Source organism: Oncorhynchus clarkii, chromosome 7, assembly GCF_045791955.1.
Source record: "Oncorhynchus clarkii lewisi isolate Uvic-CL-2024 chromosome 7, UVic_Ocla_1.0, whole genome shotgun sequence".
Classification (NCBI taxonomy): Eukaryota; Metazoa; Chordata; class Actinopteri; order Salmoniformes; family Salmonidae; genus Oncorhynchus; species Oncorhynchus clarkii.
The window spans coordinates 86,259,496-86,286,243 of record NC_092153.1 but is presented as its reverse complement, the minus strand read 5'-3'; the positions used below and the strand labels follow the sequence as shown (position 1 = coordinate 86,286,243).

At 44.9% G+C, this 26,748-nt stretch overlaps 1 protein-coding gene across 1 annotated transcript in view; it reads right to left on the bottom strand.

The window, feature by feature from the left end:
• LOC139414497 (Cas scaffold protein family member 4) overlaps window positions 1-26,748 on the bottom strand; it is a 77,420-nt gene that overhangs the window by 28,519 nt on the left and 22,153 nt on the right. Inside the window, exon 2 of the mRNA XM_071162408.1 lies at window positions 14,607-14,819. Coding sequence (XP_071018509.1) covers window positions 14,607-14,819 — 213 coding nt within the window. The remainder of the gene's footprint in view (window positions 1-14,606; window positions 14,820-26,748) is intronic.

Sequence of the window (26,748 nt, the reverse complement as noted above, 5' to 3'; positions counted from 1 at the left end):
ACAAGTTCCACAGACATGTGACTAACCGAAATGGAATAATGTGACCCTGAACAAAGGGGGGGGGGGGGTCAAAATCAAAGTAACAGTCAGTATCTGGTGTGGCCACCAGCTGCATTAAGTACTGCAGTGCATCTCCTCATGGACTGCACCAGGTTTGCCAGTTCTTGCAAACTGCTGAAGGGTCATGTCAGGATGAGTCTGCAGGAAGGGTACCACATGAGGGAGGAGGATGTCTTCTCTGTAACGCAGTGTTGAGATTGCCTGCAATGACAACAAGCTCAGTCCGATGATGCTGTGACACACCGCCCCAGACCTGAACCCTTGACGCTCATTCCTTCATGATAAATGCGAATCTGATCTGCACCCCTGGTGAGACAAAACCGCAACTCGTCAGTGAAGATCACTTTTTTGCCAGTCCTGTCTGGTCCAGCAACGGTGGGTTTGTGCCCATAGGCGACGTTGTTGCCGGTGATGTCTGGTGAGGACCTGCCTTACAACAGGCCTACAAGCCTCTCTCAGCCTATTGTGGACAGTCTGAGCACTGATGGAGGGATTGTGCGTTTCTGGTGTAACTCAGGCAGTTGTTGTTGCCATCCTGTACCTGTCCTGCAGGTGTGATGTTCGGATGTACTGATCCTGTGCAGGTGTTACTCGTGGTCTGCCACTGCGAGGACGATCAGCTGTCCGTCCTGTCTCCCTGTAGTGCTGTCTTAGGCGTCTCACAGTATGAACGTTGCAATGTTTTGCCCTGGGCACATCTGCAGTCCTCATACCTCCTTGCAGCATGCCTAAGGCACGTTCTCGCAGATGAGCAGGGACCCTGGCCACATCTGCAGTCCTCATACCTCCTTGCAGCATGCCTAAGGCACGTTCTCGCAGATGAGCAGGGACCCTGGCCACATCTGCAGTCCTCATGCCTCCTTGCAGCATGCCTAAGGCACGTTCACGTAGATGAGCAGGGACCCTGGGCATCTTTCATTTGGTGTTTTTCAGAGTCAGTAGATAGACCTCTTTAGTGTACTAAGTTTTGATAACGGTGACCTTAATTGTCTATCGTCTGTAAGCTGTTAGTGTCTTAACGACCGTTCCACAGGTGCATGTTCATTAGTTGTTTAAACCCTTAAACCCTACAATGAAGATCTGTGAAGTTATTTGAATTTTTACGAATGATCTTTGAAAGAAAGGGTCCTGAAAAAGGGATGTTTATTTTTGAGTTTAGCTAGATACATCTTTCGGCTTTTATGTTTTTGAGGTAGTTGAATGGGCTATTTACAGATGAGCTATGTACAGGTGCAATGATCTGTGAGCTGCTCAGACAGCTGGTGCTTAAAGTTAGTGAGGGAGATATGAGTCTCCAGCTTCAATGATTTTTGCAATTAATTCCAGTCATTGGCAGCAGAGAACTGGAAGGAAAGGCGACCAACCGAGGAATTGGCTTTGGGGGTGACCAGTGAAATATACCTGCTGGAGCACGTGCTCCGGTTGGTGCTGCTATGGTGACCAGTGAGCCGAGATAAGGCAGGCCTTTACCTAGCAATGACTTTTAGATGACCTGGAGCTAGTGGGTGTGGCGAAGAATATGAAGCGAGGGCCAGCCAACGAGGGCATACAGGTCGCAGTGGTGGGTGGTATATGGGGCTTTGGTGACAAAACGGATGGCACTGTGATAGACTGCATCCAATTTGCTGAGTAGACTGTCGGAGGGTATTTTGTAAATGACATCGCCGAAGTCAAGGATCAGTAAGACAGTCAGTTTTACGAGGGTATGTTTGGCAGCATGAGTAAAGGATGCTTTGTTGTGAAATAGGAAGCCAATTCTAGATTTAATTTTGGATTGGAGATGCTTAATGTGAGTCTGGAAGGAGAGTTTACAGTCTAACCAGACACCTAGGTATTTGTAGTTGTCCAGATATTCTAAGTCAGAACCGTCCAGAGTAGTGATGCTGGACAGGCGGGCAGGTGCGGGCAGCAATCGGTTGAAGAGCATGCATTTAGTTTTACTTGCAATTAAGAGCAGTTGGAGGCCACAGAAGGAGAGTTGTATGGCATTGAAGCTCGTCTGGAGGTTAGCTAACACAGTGTCCAAAGAAGGGCTAGATGTAAACAGAATGGTGTCGCCTTCGTGGAGGTGGATCAGAGAACCACCAGCAGCAAGAGCGACATCATTGAAATATACAGAGAAGAGAGTCGGCCGGAGAATTGAACCCTGTGGCACCCCCATAGAGACTGCCAGAAGTCCGGACAACAGGCCCTCCGATATGACACACTGAACTCTGGCTGAGAAGTAGTTGGTGAACCAGGTGAGGCAATAATTTGAGAAACCAAGGCTGTTGAGTCTGACAGAGTCGAAAGCCTTGGCCAAGTCGATGAATATGGCTGCACAGCATTGTCTTTTATCGATGGTGGTTATGATATCGTTTAGGACCTTGAGCATGGCTGAGGTGCACCCATGACCAGCTCGGAAACCGGATTGCATAGCGGAGAAGGTACGGTGGGATTCAAAATGGTCGGTAATCTCTTTGTTAACTTTCGAAGACCTTAGAAAGGCAGGGTTGGATAGATATACAGTGGGGAGAACAAGTATTTGATACACTTCTGATTTTGAAGATTTTCCTACTTACAAAGCATGTAGAGGTCTGTCATTTTTATCACAGGTACACTTCAACTGTGAGAGACGGAATCTAAAACAAAAATCCCGAAAATCACATTGTATGATTTTTAAGTAATTCATTTGCATTTTATTGCATGACATAAGTATTTGATACATCAGAAAAGCATTTGGTACAGAAACCTTTGTTTGCAATTACAGAGATCATACGTTTCCTGTAGTTCTTGACCAGGTTTGCACACAATGCAGCAGGGATTTTGGCCCACTCCTCCATACAGGCCTTCTCCGGATCCTTCTCGTTTTGGGGCTGTCGCTGGGCAATACGGACTTTCAGCTCCCTCCAAAGGTTTTATATTGGGTTCAGGTCTGGAGACTGGCTAGGCCACTCCAGGACCTTGAGATGCTTCTTACGGAGCCACTCCTTAGTTGCCCTGGCTGTGTGTTTCGGGTCGTTGTCATGCTGGAAGACCCAGCCACGACCCATCTTCAATGCTCTTACTGAGGGAAGGAGGTTGTTGGCCAAGATGTCGCGATACATGGCCCCATCCATCCTCCCCTAAATACGGTGCAGTCGTCCTGTCCCCTTTGCAGAAAAGCATCCCCAAAGAATGATGTTTCCACCTCCATGCTTCACGGTTGGGATGGTGTTCTTGGGGTTGTACTCATCCTTCTTCTTCCTCTAAAACACGACGAGTGGAGTTTAGACCAAAAAGCTCTATTTTTGTCTCATCAGACCACATTACCTTCTTCCATTCCTCCTCTGGATCATCCAGATGGTCATTGGAAAGCTTCAGACGGGCCTGGACATGCGCTGGCTTGAGCAAGGGGACCTTGCGTGCGCTGCAGGATTTTAATCCATGATGGCCTAGTGTGTTACTAATGGTTTTCTTTGAGACTGTGGTCCCAGCTCTCTTCAGGTCATTGACCAGGTCCTGCCGTGTGGTTCTGGGCTGTTTCCTCACCTTCCTCATGATCGTTGATGCCCCACGAGGTGAGATCTTGCATGGAGCCCCAGACCGAGGGTGATTGACCGTCATCTTGAACTTCTTCCATTTTCTAATAATTGCACCAACAGTTGTTGCCTTCTCACCGAGCTACTTGCCTATTGTCCTGTAGCCCATCCCAGCCTTGTGCAGGTCTACAATTTTATCCCTGATGTCCTTACACAGCTCTCTGGTCTTTGCCATTGTGGAGAGGTTGGAGTCTGTTTGATTGAGTGTGTGGACAGGTGTATTTTATACAGGTAATGAGTTCAAACAGGTGCAGTTAAAACAGGTAATGAGTGGAGAACAGGAGGGCTTCTTAAAGAATAACCAACAGATCTGTGAGAGCCGGAATTCTCACTGGTTGGTAAGTGATCAAATACTTATGTCATGCAATAATATGCTAATTAATTACTTAAAAATCATACAATGTGATTTTCTGGATTTTTGTTTTAGATTCCATCTCTCACAGTTGAAGTGTACCTATGATAAGAATTACAGACCTCTACATGCTTTGTAAGTAGGAAAACCTCCAAAATCGGCAGTGTATCAAATACTTGTTCTCCCCACTGTCGGTCTGTAACAGTTTGGGTCTAGAGTGTCACTCCCTTTGAAGAGGGGGATGACCGCGGCAGCTTTCCAATTTTTCGGGGATCTCAGACGATACGAAAGAGAGGTTGAACAGGCTAGTAATAGGGATTGCAAAACATTTTGGCGGATAATTTTAGAAAGAGAGGGTCCAGATTGTCTAGCCCAGCTGATTGGTAGGGGTCCAGATTTTGCAACTCTTTCAGAACATCTTCTATCTGAATTTGGGTGAAGGAGATATGGGGGATGCTTGGGAATGTTGCTGTGGGGGGTGCGGGGCTGTTGCGGGGCTGCTCTGGGTAGTGTTAGCCAGGTGGAATGCATGGTCAGCCGTAGAAAAATGCTTATTGAAATTCTCAATTACAATGGATTTATCAGTGGTGACAGTGTTTCGTAGCCTCAGTGCAGTGGGCAGCTGGGAGGAGGTACTCTTATACTCCATGGACTTTACAGGGTCCCAGAACTTTTAGGAGTTTATGCTACAGGATTCAAATGTCTGTTTGAAACTGCCTGTGTGTATTGGTTCCTAAATTCCCTGAAAAGTTGCATATCACGGGGGCTGTTCGATGCTAATGCAGTTCGCCACCAGTTTTTGTGCTGGTCAACTGCAGTCAGGTCTGGAGTGAACCAAGGGCTATATCTTTTCCTGATTCTATATTGCGCAGGGCTGGAGGCTCTACAGTGAAATAAGACAACAATCACTAACCAAAACAGCAATGGACAAGGCATATTGACATTAGGGAGAAGCATGCATAGCCGAGTGATCATAGGGACCAGTGAGAAGCTAGGCAAGCTTTAGACACGGCGATTCGGGCCGGTGCTAGCAGGCCGGGGATAGCAGGCAAGCAGATGGGCCTTAGGGGGTCGTAGCAACAGAAGAGTCTGTTGTAGCCCCCTCGGAAGGCTACAGCGTCAGACCAGTCGCGATGGATCGGCAGGGATCTGTGTCGGCAGTAAAAGGGTCCAGGCCTATTGGCAAAATAGGTATTGTAGCCCAAGAAATTGGCTGATGGACCTCTTCAGCTAGTCAGGTGATGGGCCTAGCTCGAGGCTAGTTCCAGGCTAACTGGTGCTTGCTTTGGGACAGAGACGTTAGCCAGGAGTAGCCGCTCAGATAGCAGCTAGCTGTGATGATCCAGGTGAAGAGGTTTAGAGCTTGCGGTAGGAATCCGAAGAGGTGGAGATTTGGTGGAGAAAAAGCAGTCCAGTATGCTCTGGGTTGAATCGCACTCTGCAGACTAGCAGGAGTTGACCAGGATAAGGTTAGCTGATGACCACTAGCAGTGGCTAGCTGATTACTAGCTAGTAGCTAGTTAGCGGGCTAGCTTCTGTTGGGGGTTTCTGGTTCTAAAGTATAGAACATAGCAGATCAGTACCACATTGGGTGAGGCGGGTTGCAGAAGGGTATGTTGAAATTGAGGTTATAAATATAAAAAATATATACGAAATATATATGAAGAAAACAATATATATACACGGGACACGACAAGACAAAGACGTCTGAACTGCTACGCCATCTTGGATTAGTACCTGCCATAACAGACCACCCCAGACCTCGGCTCAGACCCAGGTATGACTGTGTGGGATAACGGCACAATAATTTGGTCTGTTTTGGTCAAGGGTTCATTAAATGTCTTTAATGTAGGGCTCATGATTCAAAAGGCCCTGGAATACCTGAGGTATGCAGGTAACATCTGAATAACATGAAAAAAAAGAAACCTGCACACAACTCTGGATAGTATCACTGCTCTGATAGTATTACTACTCTGGATAGTATCACTGCTCTAATAGTATCAATGCTCTGGATAGTATCACTGCTCTGGATAGTATCACTGCTCTTGATAGTATCACTGCTCTGGATAGTATCACTGCTCTGGATAGTATCACTACTCTGGATAGTATAACTACTCTGGATAGTATAGCTGCTCTGATAGTATTACTACTCTGGATAGTATCACTGCTCTAATAGTATCAATGCTCTGGATAGTATCACTACTCTGGATAGTATCACTACTCTGGATAGTATCACTGCTCTTGATAGTATCACTGCTCTAATAGTATCAATGCTCTGGATAGTATCACTGCTCTGGATAGTATCACTACTCTGGATAGTATAACTGCTCTGATAGTATTACTACTCTGGATAGTATCACTGCTCTTGATAGTATCACTGCTCTGATAGTATCAATGCTCTGGATAGTATCACTGCTTTGGATAGTATCACTACTCTGGATAGTATCACTGCTCTGGATAGTATCACTGCTCTGGATAGTATCACTGCTCTGGATAGTATCACTACTATGGATAGTATCACTACTCTGGATAGTATCACTACTCTGGGTAGTATCACTACTCTGGATAGTATCACTGCTAGTATCACTACTCTGGATAGTATCACTACTCTGGATTGTATCACTACTCTGGATAGTATCACTACTCTGGATAGTATCACTGCTCTGGATAGTATCACTACTCTGGATAGTATCACTACTCTGGATAGTCTAACTGCTCTGATAGTATTACTACTCTGGGTAGTATCACTGCTCTTGATAGTATCACTGCTCTGATAGTATCAATGCTCTGGATAGTATCACTGCTTTGGATAGTATCACTACTCTGGATAGTATCACTGCTCTGGATAGTATCACTGCTCTGGATAGTATCACTACACTGGATAGTATCACTACTCTGGATAGTACCACTACTCTGGATAGTATCACTACTCTGGATAGTATCACTACTCTGGGTAGTATCACTACTCTGGATAGTATCACTACTCTGGATAGTATCACTACTCTGGATAGTATCACTGCTCTGGATAGTATCACTGCTCTGGATAGTATCACTACTCTGGATAGTATCACTACTATGGATAGTATCACTACTCTGGATAGTATCACTACTCTGGATAGTATCACTACTCTGGGTAGTATCACTACTCTGGATAGTATCACTACTCTGGATAGTATCACTACTCTGGATAGTATCACTGCTCTGGATAGTATCACTACTCTGGATAGTATCACTGCTCTGGATAGTATCACTACTCTGGATAGTATCACTACTCTGGATAGTATCACTGCTCTGGATAGTATCACTACTCTGAATAATATCACTGCTAGTATCACTGCTCTGGATAGTGTCACTGCTCTGGATAGTATCACTGCTCTAGATAGTATCACTGCTAGTATCTCTACTCTGGATAGTATCACTGCTCTAGATAGTATCACTGCTCTGGATAGTATCACTACTCTGGATAGTATCACTGCTAGTATCACTGCTCTGGATAGTATCACTGCTCTAGATAGTGTCACTGCTAGTATCACTACTCTGGATTCTATCACTGCTCTGCTAGTATCACTGCTCTGGATAGGATCACTGCTCGGATAGTATCACTACTCTGGATAGTATCACAACTCTGATAGTGTTACTGCCCTAATAGTATCACTGCTAGTATCAATGCTCTGGATAGTATCACTGCTCTGATAGTATCACTACTCTGGAAAGTATCACTACTCTGGATAGTATCACTACTCTGGATAGTATCACTACTCTGGATAGTATCACTGCTCTGGATTGTATCACTACTCTGGATAGTATCACTGCTCTGGATTGTATCTTTACTCTGGATAGTATCACTACTCCAGATAGTATCACTACTCTGGATAGTATCACTGCTCTGAATAGTATCACTGCTCTGGATAGTATCACTGCTAGTATAACTGCTCTGGATAGTATCACTGCTCTGGATACTATCACTGCTAGTATCACTGCTAGTATCACTACTAGTATCACTACTCTGGATAGTATCACTGCTCTGGATAGTATCACTGCTCTGGATAGTATCACTACTCTGGATAGTTTCACTACTCTGGATAGTATCACTGCTCTGGATAGTATCACTGCTAGTATCACTGCTAGTATCACTACTAGTATCACTACTCTGGATAGTATCACTCCTCTGGATAGTATCACTGCTCTGGATAGTATCACCACTCTGGATAGTATCACTCCTCTGGATAGTATCACTGCTAGTTTCACTACTCTGGATAGTATCACTGCTCTGGATAGTATCACTACTCTGGATAGTATCACTGCTCTGGATAGTATCACTGCTCTGATAGTATCACTGCTCTGATAGCTCTGGATAGTATCTCTACTAGTATCACTACTCTGGATAGTATCACTACTCTGGATAGTATCACTGCTCTGATAGTATCACTACACTGGATAGTATCACTACTCTGAATAGTATCACTATTAGTATCACTACTCTGGATAGTATCACTGCTCTAATAGTATCACTGCTCTGATAGTATTACTACTCTGGATAGTATCACTGCTCTTGATAGTATCACTGCTCTGATAGTATCAATGCTCTGGATAGTATCACTGCTTTGGATAGTATCACTACTCTGGATAGTATCACTGCTCTGGATAGTATCACTGCTCTGGATAGTATCACTGCTCTGGATAGTATCACTACTATGGATAGTATCACTACTCTGGATAGCATCACTACTCTGGGTAGTATCACTACTCTGGATAGTATCACTGCTAGTATCACTACTCTGGATAGTATCACTACTCTGGATAGTATCACTACTCTGGATAGTATCACTACTCTGGGTAGTATCACTACTCTGGATAGTTTCACTGCTAGTATCACTACTCTGGATAGTATCACTACTCTGGATAGTATCACTACTCTGGATAGTATCACTACTCTGGATAGTATCACTGCTCTGGATAGTATCACTACTCTGGATAGTATCACTACTCTGGATAGTATCACTACTCTGGATAGTATCACTGCTCTGGATAGTATCACTACTCTGGATAGTATCACTGCTCTGGATAGTATCACTACTCTGGATAGTATCACTACTCTGGATAGTATCACTGCTCTGGATAGTATCACTACTCTGAATAATATCACTGCTAGTATCACTGCTCTGGATAGTGTCACTGCTCTGGATAGTATAACTCCTCTGGATAGTATCACTGCTAGTATCACTACTCTGGATAGTATCACTGCTCTGGATAGTATCACTACTATGGATAGTATCACTACTCTGGATAGTATCACTACTCTGGGTAGTATCACTACTCTGGATAGTATCACTGCTAGTATCACTACTCTGGATAGTTTCACTACTCTGGATAGTATCACTACTCTGGATAGTATCACTACTCTGGATAGTATCACTGCTCTGGATAGTATCACTACTCTGGATAGTATCACTACTCTGGATAGTATCACTACTCTGGATAGTATCACTGCTCTGGATAGTATCACTACTCTGGATAGTATCACTGCTCTGGATAGTATCACTACTCTGGATAGTATCACTACTCTGGATAGTATCACTGCTCTGGATAGTATCACTACTCTGAATAATATCACTGCTAGTATCACTGCTCTGGATAGTGTCACTGCTCTGGATAGTATCACTGCTCTAGATAGTATCACTGCTAGTATCACTACTCTGGATAGTATCACTGCTCTAGATAGTATCACTGCTCTGGATAGTATCACTACTCTGGATAGTATCACTGCTAGTATCACTGCTCTGGATAGTATCACTGCTCTAGATAGTGTCACTGCTAGTATCACTACTCTGGATTCTATCACTGCTCTGCTAGTATCACTGCTCTGGATAGGATCACTGCTCGGATAGTATCACTACTCTGGATAGTATCACAACTCTGATAGTGTTACTGCCCTAATAGTATCACTGCTAGTATCAATGCTCTGGATAGTATCACTGCTCTGATAGTATCACTACTCTGGAAAGTATCACTACTCTGGATAGTATCACTACTCTGGATAGTATCACTACTCTGGATAGTATCACTGCTCTGGATTGTATCACTACTCTGGATAGTATCACTGCTCTGGATTGTATCTTTACTCTGGATAGTATCACTACTCCAGATAGTATCACTACTCTGGATAGTATCACTGCTCTGAATAGTATCACTGCTCTGGATAGTATCACTGCTAGTATAACTGCTCTGGATAGTATCACTGCTCTGGATACTATCACTGCTAGTATCACTGCTAGTATCACTACTAGTATCACTACTCTGGATAGTATCACTGCTCTGGATAGTATCACTGCTCTGGATAGTATCACTACTCTGGATAGTTTCACTACTCTGGATAGTATCACTGCTCTGGATAGTATCACTGCTAGTATCACTGCTAGTATCACTACTAGTATCACTACTCTGGATAGTATCACTCCTCTGGATAGTATCACTGCTCTGGATAGTATCACTACTCTGGATAGTATCACTCCTCTGGATAGTATCACTGTTAGTATCACTACTCTGGATAGTATCACTGCTCTGGATAGTATCACTACTCTGGATAGTATCACTGCTCTGGATAGTATCACTGCTCTGATAGTATCACTGCTCTGGATAGTATCTCTACTAGTATCACTACTCTGGATAGTATCACTACTCTGGATAGTATCACTGCTCTGATAGTATCACTACACTGGATAGTATCACTACTCTGAATAGTATCACTATTAGTATCACTACTCTGGATAGTATCACTGCTCTAATAGTATCACTGCTCTGATAGTATTACTACTCTGGATAGTATCACTGCTCTTGATAGTATCACTGCTCTGATAGTATCAATGCTCTGGATAGTATCACTGCTTTGGATAGTATCACTACTCTGGATAGTATCACTGCTCTGGATAGTATCACTGCTCTGGATAGTATCACTGCTCTGGATAGTATCACTACTATGGATAGTATCACTACTCTGGATAGTATCACTACTCTGGGTAGTATCACTACTCTGGATAGTATCACTGCTAGTATCACTACTCTGGATAGTATCACTACTCTGGATAGTATCACTACTCTGGATAGTATCACTACTCTGGGTAGTATCACTACTCTGGATAGTATCACTACTCTGGATAGTATCACTACTATGGATAGTATCACTGCTCTGGATAGTATCACTACACTGGATAGTATCACTACTCTGGATAGTACCACTACTCTGGATAGTATCACTACTCTGGATAGTATCACTACTCTGGGTAGTATCACTACTCTGGATAGTATCACTACTCTGGATAGTATCACTACTCTGGATAGTATCACTGCTCTGGATAGTATCACTGCTCTGGATAGTATCACTACTCTGGATAGTATCACTACTATGGATAGTATCACTACTCTGGATAGTATCACTACTCTGGATAGTATCACTACTCTGGGTAGTATCACTACTCTGGATAGTATCACTACTCTGGATAGTATCACTACTCTGGATAGTATCACTGCTCTGGATAGTATCACTACTCTGGATAGTATCACTGCTCTGGATAGTATCACTACTCTGGATAGTATCACTACTCTGGATAGTATCACTACTCTGAATAATATCACTGCTAGTATCACTGCTCTGGATAGTATCACTGCTCTGGATAGTATCACTGCTCTAGATAGTATCACTGCTAGTATCACTACTCTGGATAGTATCACTGCTCTAGATAGTATCACTGCTCTGGATAGTATCACTACTCTGGATAGTATCACTGCTAGTATCACTGCTCTGGATAGTATCACTGCTCTAGATAGTGTCACTGCTAGTATCACTACTCTGGATTCTATCACTGCTCTGCTAGTATCACTGCTCTGGATAGGATCACTGCTCGGATAGTATCACTACTCTGGATAGTATCACAACTCTGATAGTGTTACTGCCCTAATAGTATCACTGCTAGTATCAATGCTCTGGATAGTATCACTGCTCTGATAGTATCACTACTCTGGAAAGTATCACTACTCTGGATAGTATCACTGCTCTGGATTGTATCACTACTCTGGATAGTATCACTGCTCTGGATTGTATCTTTACTCTGGATAGTATCACTACTCCAGATAGTATCACTACTCTGGATAGTATCACTGCTCTGAATAGTATCACTGCTCTGGATAGTATCACTGCTAGTATAACTGCTCTGGATAGTATCACTGCTCTGGATACTATCACTGCTAGTATCACTGCTAGTATCACTACTAGTATCACTACTCTGGATAGTATCACTGCTCTGGATAGTATCACTGCTCTGGATAGTATCACTACTCTGGATAGTTTCACTACTCTGGATAGTATCACTGCTCTGGATAGTATCACTGCTAGTATCACTGCTAGTATCACTACTAGTATCACTACTCTGGATAGTATCACTCCTCTGGATAGTATCACTGCTCTGGATAGTATCACTACTCTGGATAGTATCACTCCTCTGGATAGTATCACTGCTAGTATCACTACTCTGGATAGTATCACTGCTCTGGATAGTATCACTACTCTGGATAGTATCACTGCTCTGGATAGTATCACTGCTCTGATAGTATCACTGCTCTGGATAGTATCTCTACTAGTATCACTACTCTGGATATTATCACTACTCTGGATAGTATCACTGCTCTGATAGTATCACTACACTGGATAGTATCACTACTCTGAATAGTATCACTATTAGTATCACTACTCTGGATAGTATCACTACTCTGGATAGTATCACTGCTCTGGATAGTATCACTGCTCTAGATAGTGTCACTGCTAGTATCACTACTCTGGATAGTATCACAACTCTGATAGTATCACTACTAGTATCACTGCTCTGATAGTATCACTGCTCTGGATAGGATCACTGCTCGGATAGTATCACTACTCTGGATAGTATGACTACTCTGATAATATCACTGCCCTAATAGTATCACTGCTAGTATCACTACTCTGGAAAGTATCACTACTCTGGATAGTATCACTGCTCTGGATTGTATCACTACTCTGGATAGTATCACTGCTCTGGATTGTATCTTTACTCTGGATAGTATCACTACTCCAGATAGTATCACTACTCTGGATAGTATCACTGCTCTGAATAGTATCACTGCTCTGGATAGTATCACTGCTAGTATAACTGCTCTGGATAGTATCACTGCTCTGGATACTATCACTGCTAGTATCACTGCTAGTATCACTACTAGTATCACTACTCTGGATAGTATCACTGCTCTGGATAGTATCACTGCTCTGGATAGTATCACTACTCTGGATAGTTTCACTACTCTGGATAGTATCACTGCTCTGGATAGTATCACTGCTCTGGATAGTATCACTGCTCTGATAGTATCACTGCTCTGGATAGTATCACTACTCTGGATAGTTTCACTACTCTGGATAGTATCACTGCTCTGGATAGTATCACTACTCTGGATAGTATCACTGCTCTGGATAGTATCACTGCTCTGATAGTATCACTGCTCTGGATAGTATCTCTACTAGTATCACTACTCTGGATAGTATCACTACTCTGGATAGTATCACTGCTCTGATAGTATCACTACACTGGATAGTATCACTACTCTGAATAGTATCACTATTAGTATCACTACTCTGGATAGTATCACTACTCTGGATAGTATCACTGCTCTGGATAGTATCACTGCTCTAGATAGTGTCACTGCTAGTATCACTACTCTGGGTAGTATCACAACTCTGATAGTATCACTACTAGTATCACTGCTCTGATAGTATCACTGCTCTGGATAGGATCACTGCTCGGATAGTATCACTACTCTGGATAGTATCACAACTCTGATAGTATTACTGCCCTAATAGTATCACTGCTAGTATCAATGCTCTGGATAGTATCACTGCTCTGATAGTATCACTACTCTGGATAGTATGACTACTCTGATAATATCACTGCCCTAATAGTATCACTGCTAGTATCACTACTCTGGAAAGTATCACTACTCTGGATAGTATCACTACTCTGGATAGTATCACTACTCTGGATAGTATCACTACTCTGGATAGTATCACTGCTCTGATAGTATCACTACACTGGATAGTATCACTACTCTGAATAGTATCACTATTAGTATCACTACTCTGGATAGTATCACTACTCTGGGTAGTATCACTACTCTGGATAGTATCACTGCTAGTATCACTACTCTGGATAGTATCACTGCTAGTATCACTACTCTGGATAGTATCACTGCTAGTATCACTACTCTGGATAGTATCACTGTTCTTGATAGTATCACTACCCTGGATAGTATCACTGCTATGGATAGTACCACTGCTCATTATTAATCTTCATGAGTATTGCTCATGACATGTTTTTAAATTTTGGCTCATCAGACTCAGGTTGCATCAGGCTTGAATTTTCAATAATTCTGTAATCTAATCCAGACGTTCACTAATCCAGACGTTCACTAATCCAGGCCTATTTACATGCTTTATAATGCTTTTGTATGACACTTCCTGTTTTGGCTGGAAATACCGGGCTACTCGGGAGAATAGTGATTCATTTTTCAGCTGGAACATTTGTAAATTACCAGGAAAATATTAAACCCAGTCATACCTGGGTCTGAGCCGGGGTCTGGGGTGGGGCCAGTGGTAAGAGCTGCAGGCGATTGGCTGGGGCCAGGCCCTGTCGTCCAGAAAGAAAGCACATCCACCAACCACAGCTCCCTTCTACTTCCTGTTGCAGCACTGTAACCACGTCTCCCTTCCTGAAGCCCAGCTCATCACTGCACTCGGCTATGTTGTCATACAGGGCCTTAGCCAGCAGGGTCTGGGGAGAGGAGACAGGACAGCATAACACAACATAAAGTACAACACAGATTACAACACCACACAGAATACAATACAACACCACACAGTTTACAGAACAACACTGTATACAACACAACACAGTACACAACACAATACATTATATAACACAGAATAAAGCACAACACAGTGCACAACACAACACTGTATACAACACAACACAGAATTCAACACAACATAGTACACAACACAACACAGTATACAATATAGTACACAACACAACACAGTGCACAACACAACACAGTATGCAACACAACACAGTAGACACAATAACACAGTACACAACACAACACAGTATACAACACAACACAGAATACAACACAACATAGTACACAACACACTTTACAACACAGTACACAACACAGTATACAATATAGTACACAACAACACACAGTATACAATACAGTACACAACACACAACACAACAAAGAATACAACACAAAAAAGAACATAACACAACACAATATACAATACAGTATACAACACAACACAGTACAGTATACAACACAACACAGTACAGTATACAACAGAACACAGTACAGTATACAACAGAACACAGTACACAACACAACACACAAAATATCACAAAACAAGACAGTATACAAAATAACGAAGTGCACTACACAGTATACAACACAACACAGTACAGTATACAACACAGTACAGAATACAACAGAACACAGTACAGTATACAACAACAATTTGTGTTGGCCCCTGTAAACCATAGCCATGTGTCATTGGTGCCAACCCCAGACCTCCCCAGTCCTGCCCATTATACATTTACATTGGTGCCAACCCCAGACCTCCCCAGTCCTGCCCATTATACATATAGTATGATACATTGGTGCCAACCCCAGACCTCCCCAGTCCTGCCCATTATACATTTACATTGGTGTCAACCCCAGACCTCCCCAGTCCTGCCCATTATACATTTACATTGGTGCCAACCCCAGACCTCCCCAGTCCTGCCCATTATACATTTACATTGGTGTCAACCCCAGACCTCCCCAGTCCTGCCCATTATACATTTACATTGGTGCCAACCCCAGACCTCCCCAGTCCTGCCCATTATACATTTACATTGGTGCCAACCCCAGACCTCCCCAGTCCTGCCCATTATACATATACATTGGTGTCAACCCCAGACCTCCCCAGTCCTGCCCATTATACATTTACATTGGTGCCAACCCCAGACCTCCCCAGTCCTGCCCATTATACATTTACATTGGTGCCAACCCCAGACCTCCCCAGTCCTGCCCATTATACATTTACATTGGTGCCAACCCCAGACCTCCCCAGTCCTGCCCATTATACATTTACATTGGTGCCAACCCCAGACCTCCCCAGTCCTGCCCATTATACATTTACATTGGTGCCAACCCCAGACCTCCCCAGTCCTGCCCATTATACATATACATTGGTGTCAACCCCAGACCTCCCCAGTCCTGCCCATTATACATTTACATTGGTGCCAACCCCAGACCTCCCCAGTCCTGCCCATTATACATTTACATTGGTGCCAACCCCAGACCTCCCCAGTCCTGCCCATTATACATTTACATTGGTGCCAACCCCAGACCTCCCCAGTCCTGCCCATTATACATATAGTATGATACATTGGTGCTGAGCATCCTTATGTTGATATTCCTAGCCCATCCCACTCCTCCCTCTGTCTTCCCCCAATCATCTCCTAGCCCTCCCTGTCTGTCTGCTGAATGACTGGCTTGTAAGCCTCCTCAACTCACCGCTCTGTCTGTCTGTCTGTCTGTCTGTCTGTCTGTCTGTCTGTCTACTGAAGGACTGGCTTGTAAACAAAGTGGGTGGGGTTATATCCTGCCTGTTTGGTCCTGTCCGGGGGTATCACCGACCCCCTCCTGTCTCAGCCTCCAGTATTTACGCTGCAGTAGTTTATGTGTCGGTGGGCTAGTGTCAGTTTGTTATATCTGGAGTACTTCTCCTGTCTTATCCAGTGTCCTGTGTGAATTTAAGTATGCTCTCTCTAATTCTCTCTTTCTCCACTCACCCACCCAACAACCCATCCACCACCACCCACCAACCACCACCACCCACCCACCACCACCACCCACCACCACCCACCACCCACCACCCACCACCTACCACCAACCACCACCCACCCACCCCCCACCCACCACCAACCACCCACCACCCACCCACCACCTACCACCCACCACCCACCACCCACCTACCACCTACCACCCACCACCACCCACCACCCACCACCCACCACCTACCACCCACCAACACCCACCCACCCACCCCCCACCCACCAACCACCCACCACCCACCACCCACCACCCACCACCCACCAACCACCCACCACCCACCAACCACCACCAACCACCAACCACCAACCACCATCCACCACCCACCACCCACCCACCCTGGTCTGAGCTGTAAAGTGTGTGCTGCTGTCTGTCCCTTCCTACCACACATGGAGGGTGAATCTCAGAAACAAAGAGTCCGTTCACTATTACACTCTGCACCTGTTACACCAGAGCAGCCTTCTGTTGCACACACACGACCCAGGCAGCACACACACGACCCAGGCAGCACACACACGACCCAGGCAGCACACACACGACCCAGACAGCACACACACGACCCAGGCAGCACACACACGACCCAGACAGCACACACACAACCCAGGCAGCACACACACAACCCAGACAGCACACACACGACCCAGGCAGCACACACACGGACACAAGGCAGCACACGGACACAAGTAGCACACATTACGACCCAGTCCATCTACAAACACCTAGCCTGTTAGCTATACTACGAGGGTGGTGATATGGTGGTGGGGGGGAGACGGGGTGGGGGGGTGGAGACGAGGGTGGTGGTGTGGTGGGGGGGAGACGGGGTGGGGGGGTGGTGGTGGGGGGGGAGACGGGGTGGGTGGTGGTGGTGGGGGGGAGACGGGGTGGGGTGGTGGTGGTGGGGGGGAGACGGGGTGGGGGGGTGGTGGTGGGTAGGGGGGGAGACGAGGGTGGTGGTGTGGTGGTGGGGGGGAGACGGGGTGAGGGGGTGGTGGTGGGGGGGAGACGGGGTGGGGGGTGGTGGTGGGGGGGAGACGGGGCGGGGTGGTGGTGGGGGGGGGGGGGCGGGGTGGGGTGGTGGTGGTGGGGGGGAGACGGGGTGGGGGGTGGTGGTGTGGTGGGGGGGAGACGGGGTGGGGGGGTGGTGGTGGGGGGGAGACGGGGTGGGGTGGTGGGGGGGAGACAGGGTGGGGGGGGGGGTGGTGGGGGGGAGACGGGGTGGGGGGGGGTGGTGGGGGGGAGACGGGGTGGGGTGGTGGTGGTGGGGGGGAGACGGGGTGGGGTGGTGGTGGTGGTGGGGGGGAGACGGGGTGGGGTGGTGGTGGTGGGGAGGGGGGGAAACTTTGGTTTTGTGTTACGACGACCTCACTACAGTTCTGCTTTGGTGGTTTTAGTAAATACAGTGCCTTGCGAAAGTATTCGGCCCCCTTGAACTTTGCGACCTTTTGCCACATTTCAGGCTTCAAACATAAAGATATAAAACTGTATTTTTTTGTGAAGAATCAACAACAAGTGGGACACAATCATGAAGTGGAACAACATTTATTGAATATTTCAAACTTTTTTAACAAATCAAAAACTGAAAAATTGGGCGTGCAAAATTATTCAGCCCCCTTAAGTTAATACTTTGTAGCGCCACCTTTTGCTACGATTACAGCTGTAAGTCGCTTAGGGTATGTCTCTATCAGTTTTGCACATCGAGAGACTGAACATTTTTCCCATTCCTCCTTGCAAAACAGCTCGAGCTCAGTGAGGTTGGATGGAGAGCATTTGTGAACAGCAGTTTTCAGTTCTTTCCACAGATTCTCGATTGGATTCAGGTCTGGACTTTGACTTGGCCATTCTAACACCTGGATATGTTTATTTTTGTACCATTCCATTGTAGATTTTGCTTTATGTTTTGGATCATTGTCTTGTTGGAAGACAAATCTCCGTCCCAGTCTCAGGTCTTTTGCAGACTCCATCAGGTTTTCTTCCAGAATGGTCCTGTATTTGGCTCCATCCATCTTCCCATCAATTTTAACCATCTTCCCTGTCCCTGCTGGTGAAAAGCAGGCCCAAACCATGATGCTGCCACCACCATGTTTGACAGTGGGGATGGTGTGTTCAGCTGTGTTGCTTTTACGCCAAACATAACGTTTTGCATTGTTGCCAAAAAGTTCAATTTTGGTTTTATCTGACCAGAGCACCTTCTTCCACATGTTTGGTGTGTCTCCCAGGTGGCTTGTGGCAAACTTTAAACAACACTTTTTGTGGATATCTTTAAGAAATGGCTTTCTTCTTGCCACTCTTCCATAAAGGCCAGATTTGTGCAATATACGACTGATTGTTGTCCTATGGACAGAGTCTCCCACCTCAGCTGTAGATCTCTGCAGTTCATCCAGAGTGATCATGGGCCTCTTGGCTGCATCTCTGATCAGTCTTCTCCTTGTATGAGCTGAAAGTTTAGAGGGACGGCCAGGTCTTGGTAGATTTGCAGTGGTCTGATACTCCTTCCATTTCAATATTATCGCTTGCACAGTGCTCCTTGGGATGTTTAAAGCTTGGGAAATATTTTTGTATCCAAATCCGGCTTTAAACTTCTTCACAACAGTATCTCGGACCTGCCTGGTGTGTTCCTTGTTCTTCATGATGCTCTCTGTGCTTTTAACGGACCTCTGAGACTATCACAGTGCAGGTGCATTTATACGGAGACTTGATTACACACAGGTGGATTGTATTTATCATCATTAGTCATTTAGGTCAACATTGGATCATTCAGAGATCCTCACTGAACTTCTGGAGAGAGTTTGCTGCACTGAAAGTAAAGGGGCTGAATAATTTTGCACGCCCATTTTTTCAGTTTTTGATTTGTTAAAAAAGTTTGAAATATCCAATAAATGTCGTTCCACTTCATGATTGTGTCCCACTTGTTGTTGATTCTTCACAAAAAAATACAGTTTTATATCTTTATGTTTGAAGCCTGAAATGTGGCAAAAGGTCGCAAAGTTCAAGGGGGCCGAATACTTTCGCAAGGCACTGTACATACAGCATCAACACAGCCTGTCTACAGCAGTCAATCTGTTTCAATCAATTCAGGAACTGAATTCAAATTCAACATTGTTTTCAGAGAGAATAAGAAAATACATTTCTGTTTACTGAAATTAACCTCCATTCTTCAGATAAGATACAGACACTACAGCTGGCCTCAACACAGAGACACTACAGCTGGCCTCAACACAGAGACACTACAGCTGGTCTCAACACAGAGACACTACAGCTGGCCTCAACACAGAGACACTACAGCTGGCCTCAACACAGAGACACTACAGCTGGTCTCAACACAGAGACACTACAGCTGTTCTCAACACAGAGACACTACAGCTGGCCTCAACACAGAGACACTACAGCTGGCCTCAACACAGAGACACTACAACACAGAGACACTACAACACAGAGACACTACAGCTGGCCTCAACACAGAGACACTACAGCACAGAGACACTACAACACAGAGACACTACAACACAGAGACACTACAGCTGGCCTCAACACAGAGACACTACAGCTGGCCTCAACACAGAGACACTACAGCTGGTCTCAACACAGAGACACTACAGCACAGAGACACTACAGCTGGCCTCAACACAGAGACACTACAGCTGGTCTCAACACAGAGACACTACAGCTGGCCTCAACACAGAGACACTACAGCTGGCCTCAACACAGAGACACTACAGCTGGTCTCAACACAGAGACACTACAGCACAGAGACACTACAGCTGGTCTCAACACAGAGACACTACAACACAGAGACACTACAGCTGGTCTCAACACAGAGACACTACAGCACAGAGACACTACAGCTGGCCTCAACACAGAGACACTACAGCTGGTCTCAACACAGAGACACTACAACACAGAGACACTACAACACAGAGACACTACAACACAGAGACACTACAGCTGGCCTCAACACATCTTCATCCCTGTGCTGTTTGTTGCTACTTGCCAAACGTTTAGCTTTAAAAACCAACCTATTATTTACCTTATTTTACCAGGTAATTTGACTGAGAACACATTCTCATTTACATAAATGACCTGGGGAATAGTTACCGGGGAGAGGAGGGGGGATGAATGAGTCAATTGTAAACTGGGGATTATTAGGTGACCGTGATGGTTTGAGGGCCAGATTGGAAATTTAGCCAGGAAACGGGGTTAACACCCCTACTCTGACCCCAGAGAGTCAGGACACCAGGGTTAACACCCCTACTCTGACCAAAGAGAGTCAGGACACCTCTACTCTGACCACAGAGAGTCAGGACACCAGGGTTAACACCCCTACTCTGACCAAAGAGAGTCAGGACACCTCTACTCTGACCACAGAGAGTCAGGACACCAGGGTTAACACCCCTACTCTGTCCACAGAGAGTCAGGACACCCCTACTGTGACCACAGAGAGTCAGGACACCAGGGTTAACACCCCTACTCTGACCACAAAGAGTCAGGACACCCCTACTCTGACCACAGATAGTCAGGACACCAGGGTTAACACCCCTACTCTGACCACAAAGAGTCAGGACACCCCTACTCTGACCACAGAGAGTCAGGACACCAGGGTTAACACCCCTACTCTGACGACAGAGAGTCAGGACACCTCTACTCTGACCACAGAGAGTCAGGACACCAGGGTTAACACCCCTACTCTGACCACAGAGAGTCAGGACACCCCTACTCTGACCACAGAGAGTCAGGAGACCAGGGTTAACACCCCTACTCTGATGACAGAGAGTCAGGACACCTCTACTCTGACCACAGAGAGCCAGGACACCAGGGTTAACACCCCTACTATGACCACAGAGAGTCAGGACACCCCTACTCTGACCACAGAGAGTCAGGACACCCCTACTCTGACCACAGAGAGTCAGGACACCAGGGTTAACACCCCTACTCTGACCACAGAGTCAGGACACCCCTACTCTGACCACAGAGAGTCAGGACACCAGGGTTAACACCCCTACTCTGACCACAGAGAGTCAGGACACCCCTACTCTGACCACAGAGAGTCAGGACACCCCTACTCTGACCACAGAGAGTCAGGACACCCCTACTCTGACCACAGAGAGTCAGGACACCCCTACTCTGACCACAGAGAGTCAGGACACCAGGGTTAACACCCCTACTGTGACCACAGAGAGTCAGGACACCGGGGTTAACACCCCTATTCTGACCACAGAGAGTCAGGACACCCCTACTCTGACCACAGAGAGTCAGGACACCAGGGTTAACGCCCCTACTCTGACCACAGAGAGTCAGGACACCCGTTTAACATCCCATCTGAAAGACAGCACCCTAGAAAGGGCAATGTCCCCAATTACTGCCCTGAGGCATAGGGATATTTTATTTTAGACCAGAGGAAAGAGTGCCTCCTACTGGCCCTCCAACACCACTTCCAGCAGTATCTGTTATCCCATCCAGGGATTGACCAGGACCAACCCAGCTTAGCTTCAGAGCTAAGCCAGCAGTGGGATGCAGGGTGGTATGCTCTTAAATGTAATGGTAAAATGTAGATTTCCACCTAAAAAAACATACCCCAAACTTACTGCTCTTCATGTGTAATTACAATGATTCTGACATGCCAACACTTGGTATATTTGGAAAGAAGATATCTGGGAGACAGGAGTTACATAGTTCAGAAGACACAAGATCAAGCACACACAAAATAAACCATGTTTTTTATTTTGAAAGTCATATTTCATTGACAAGCTATAAGTGAATTATTGATGACTAGAACAGGAAACACATCAGATGGCTCTCACAACATGTGAATAATATCAGGAAAAAAAATGGGATTGATAGATATATTTTATTTATTTTATTTCACCTTTATTTAACCAGGTAGACCAGATCACCTTTATTTAACCAGGTAGACCAGATCACCTTTATTTAACCAGGTAGGTCAGATCAACTTTATTTAACCAGGTAGGTCAGATCACCTTTATTTAACCAGGTAGACCAGATCACCTTTATTTAACCAGGTAGACCAGATCACCTTTATTTAACCAGGTAGGTCAGATCAACTTTATTTAACCAGGTAGGTCAGATCACCTTTATTTAACCAGGTAGACCAGATCACCTTTATTTAACCAGGTAGACCAGATCACCTTCATTTAACCAGGTAGGTCAGATCAACTTTATTTAACCAGGTAGACCAGATCACCTTTATTTAACCAGGTAGGTCAGATCACCTTTATTTAACCAGGTAGACCAGATCACCTTTATTTAACCAGGTAGGCCAGTTGAGAACAAGTTCTCATTTACAACTGTGACCTGGCCAAGATAAAGCAAAGCAGTGCGACAAAAACAACAACACAGAGTTACACATGGAATAAATATATACAGTGTGTGCAAATGTAGTTAAATTAGGGAGGTAAGGCAATAAATAGTCCATAGTGGCGAAGTAATTAGAATTGAGCAATTAAACACTGGAGTGATAGATGTTCAGATGATGAATGTGCAAGTAGAGATACTAGTGAACCAGACGAGGCAGTCATTAGAGAAACCAAGGCTGTTGAGTCTGCCGACAAGGATACAGTGATTGACAGAGTCGAAAGCCTTGGCCAGGTCGATGAATACGGCTGCACAGTAATGTCTTTTATCGATGGTGTTTATGATATCGTTTAGTACCTTGAGCGTGGCTGAGGTGCATCCATGACCAGCTCTGAAGCCAGATTGCATAGCGGAGAAGGTATGGTGGGATTCAAAATGGTCAGTAATCTGTTTATTAACTTGGCTTTCGAAGACCTTAGAGATGCAGGGCAGGATAGATATAGGTCTGTAGCAGTTTGGGTCTAGAGTGTCACCCCCTTTGAGAGGGGGATGACCGCGGCAGCTTTCCAATTTTCGGGGATCTCAGACGATACAAAAGAGAGGTTGAACAGGCAAGTAATAGGGGTTGCAACAATGATGGCAGATAATTTTAGAAAGAGAGGGTCCAGATTGTCTAGCCCGGCTGATTTGTACGGGTTCAGGTTTTGCAGCTCTTTCAGAACATCTGCTATCTGGATTTGGGTGAAGGAGAAGCTGGGGAGGCTTGGGTAAGTAGCTGCGAGGGGGGCGGAGCTGTTGGCCGAGGTTGGAGTAGCCAGGTGGAAAGCATGGTCAGCCGTAGAGAAATGCTTCTTGAAATTCTCGATTATCGTGGATTTATCGGTGGTGACAGTGTTTCCTGGCCTCAGTGCAGTGGGCAGCTGGGAGGAGGTGCTCTTATTCTCCACGGACTTTACAGTGTCCCAAACCTTTTTGGAGTTAGAGCTACAGGATGCAAATTTCTGACAACTAGTAAAGGGCAGATGTTTTAATAAGTGGTATCAGATGTGGTCACGGGATGTTTCCAAGAGTTCCCAAACCTCTCCAAAGTGGCATGTCTGTAAAGTAGATAATTCCAGTGCAATTATATATTTGCAAACCATTTCTACAACACCAACCTCTCTCAAACATTGCGGTTGTGTCGGGGGACATACAGAGGATATCGAAGCGGGTTTTTTTTCAACCTCTCTAAAGTGCCTGAACGTTTAGCCTAGGTATATCCAATGTATTGGTCACACATACAAATAACCTGTTTACAAAAAACAATATAAAAACAACAGATATACATAAAGAAATATATATAAAACACGAGCTTGGTTACACACGTGTCCTTCACTAAAAAAGGTGCACCAATAAAAAGAAGCTGAACTATTTCCAAAATGGCGTCTGGTTCCTTTTACATCTCAGGTGTAGATGATTAGATTCCCCTTTCCCCATATCTTGTTCATGTCTTGATCATCTTTGAAGCAGCCCCTCTCTGACCAGGAAACAAAAAAGCTAGCTGTCATTTTGGACAGAAGATCTGCCCCCCCCCCCCCCCCCCCCCCCCCCCCCGTGTTCCCCCAATGCTTGCAGTTCTTCCTTTTCTTCCTTTTTTAAAAAGTGCATAGTCACTTTAACTGTACATTCATGTACATAATACCTCAATGTGGCCGACCAACCAGTGCTTCCGCACATTGGATAACCGGGCTATCTGCAATGTGTCCCACCACCCGCCAACCCCTCTTTTACGCAACTGCTACTCTCTGTTCATCATATACTATGCATAGTCACTTTAACCATATCTACATGTACATACTACCTCAATCAGCCTGACTAACCAGTGTCTGTATGTAGCCTCTCTACTGTATAAGGCCTCTCTACTGTATATAGCCTCTCTACTGTATATAGCCACTCTACTGTATGTAGCCTCTCTACTGTATATAGCCTCTCTACTGTTTATAGCCTCTCTACTGTATATAGCCCCTCTACTGCATATAGCCTCTCTACTGTTTATAGCCTCTCTACTGTATATAGCCTTTCTACTGTTCATAGCCTCTCTACTGTATATAGCCTCTCTACTGTATATAGCCTCTCTACTGTATATAGCCCCTCTACTGTATATAGCCTCTCTACTGTATATAGCCTCTCTACTGTATATAGCCTCTCTACTGTATATAGCCTCTCTACTGTATATAGCCCCTCTACTGTATATAGCCTCTCTACTGTATATAGCCCCTCTACTGTATATAGCCTCTCTACTGTATATAGCCCCTCTACTGTATATAGCCTCTCTACTGTATATAGCCTCTCTATTGTATATAGCCTCTCTACTGTATATAGCCACTCTACTGTATATAGCCTCTACTGTATATAGCCTCTCTACTGTTTATAGCCTCTCTACTGTATATAGCCTTTCTACTGTTCATAGCCTCTCTACTGTATATAGCCTCTCTACTGTATATAGCCTCTCTACTGTATATAGCCCCTCTACTGTATATAGCCTCTCTACTGTATATAGCCTCTCTACTGTATATAGCCTCTCTACTGTATATAGCCCCTCTACTGTATATAGCCTCTCTACTGTATATAGCCTCTCTATTGTATATAGCCTCTCTACTGTATATAGCCTCTCTACTGTATATAGCCACTCTACTGTATATAGCCTCTACTGTATATAGCCTCTCTACTGTATATAGCCTATCTACTGTATATAGCCACTCTACTGTATATAGCCTCTACTGTATATAGCCTCTCTACTGTTCATAGCCTCTCTACTGTATATAGCCTCTCTACTGCATATAGCCTCTCTACTGTTTATAGCCTCTCTACTGTATATAGCCTCTCTACTGTTTATAGCCTCTCTACTGTATATAGCCTCTCTACTGTATATAGCCTCTCTACTGTATGTAGCCTCTCTACTGTATATAGCCTCACTACTGTATATAGCCTCTCTACTGTATGTAGCCTCTCTACTGTATATAGCCTCTCTACTGTTCATAGCCTCTCTACTGTTTATAGCCCCTCTACTGCATATAGCTTCTCTACTGTTCATAGCCCCTCTACTGTATATAGCCTCTCTACTGTCTATAGCCTCTCTACTGTATATAGCCCCTCTACTGCATATAGCCTCTCTACTGTTCATAGCCCCTCTACTGTATATAGCCTCTCTACTGTCTATAGCCTCTCTACTGTATATAGCCTCTCTACTGTTTATAGCCTCTCTACTGTATATAGCCTCTCTACTGTATATAGCCTCTCTGCTGTATATAGCCTCTCTGCTGTATATAGCCTCTCTACTGTATATAGCCTCTCTACTGTATATAGCCTCTCTACTGTATATAACCTCTCTACTGTATATAGCCTCACTACTGTATATAGCCTGTCTTTTTACTGTTGTTTTTATTTCTTTACTTACCTATTGTTCACCTAACACCTTTTCTGCACTATTGGTTAGAGCCTGTAAGTAAGCATTTCACTGTAAGGTGTTGTATTCGAAACACG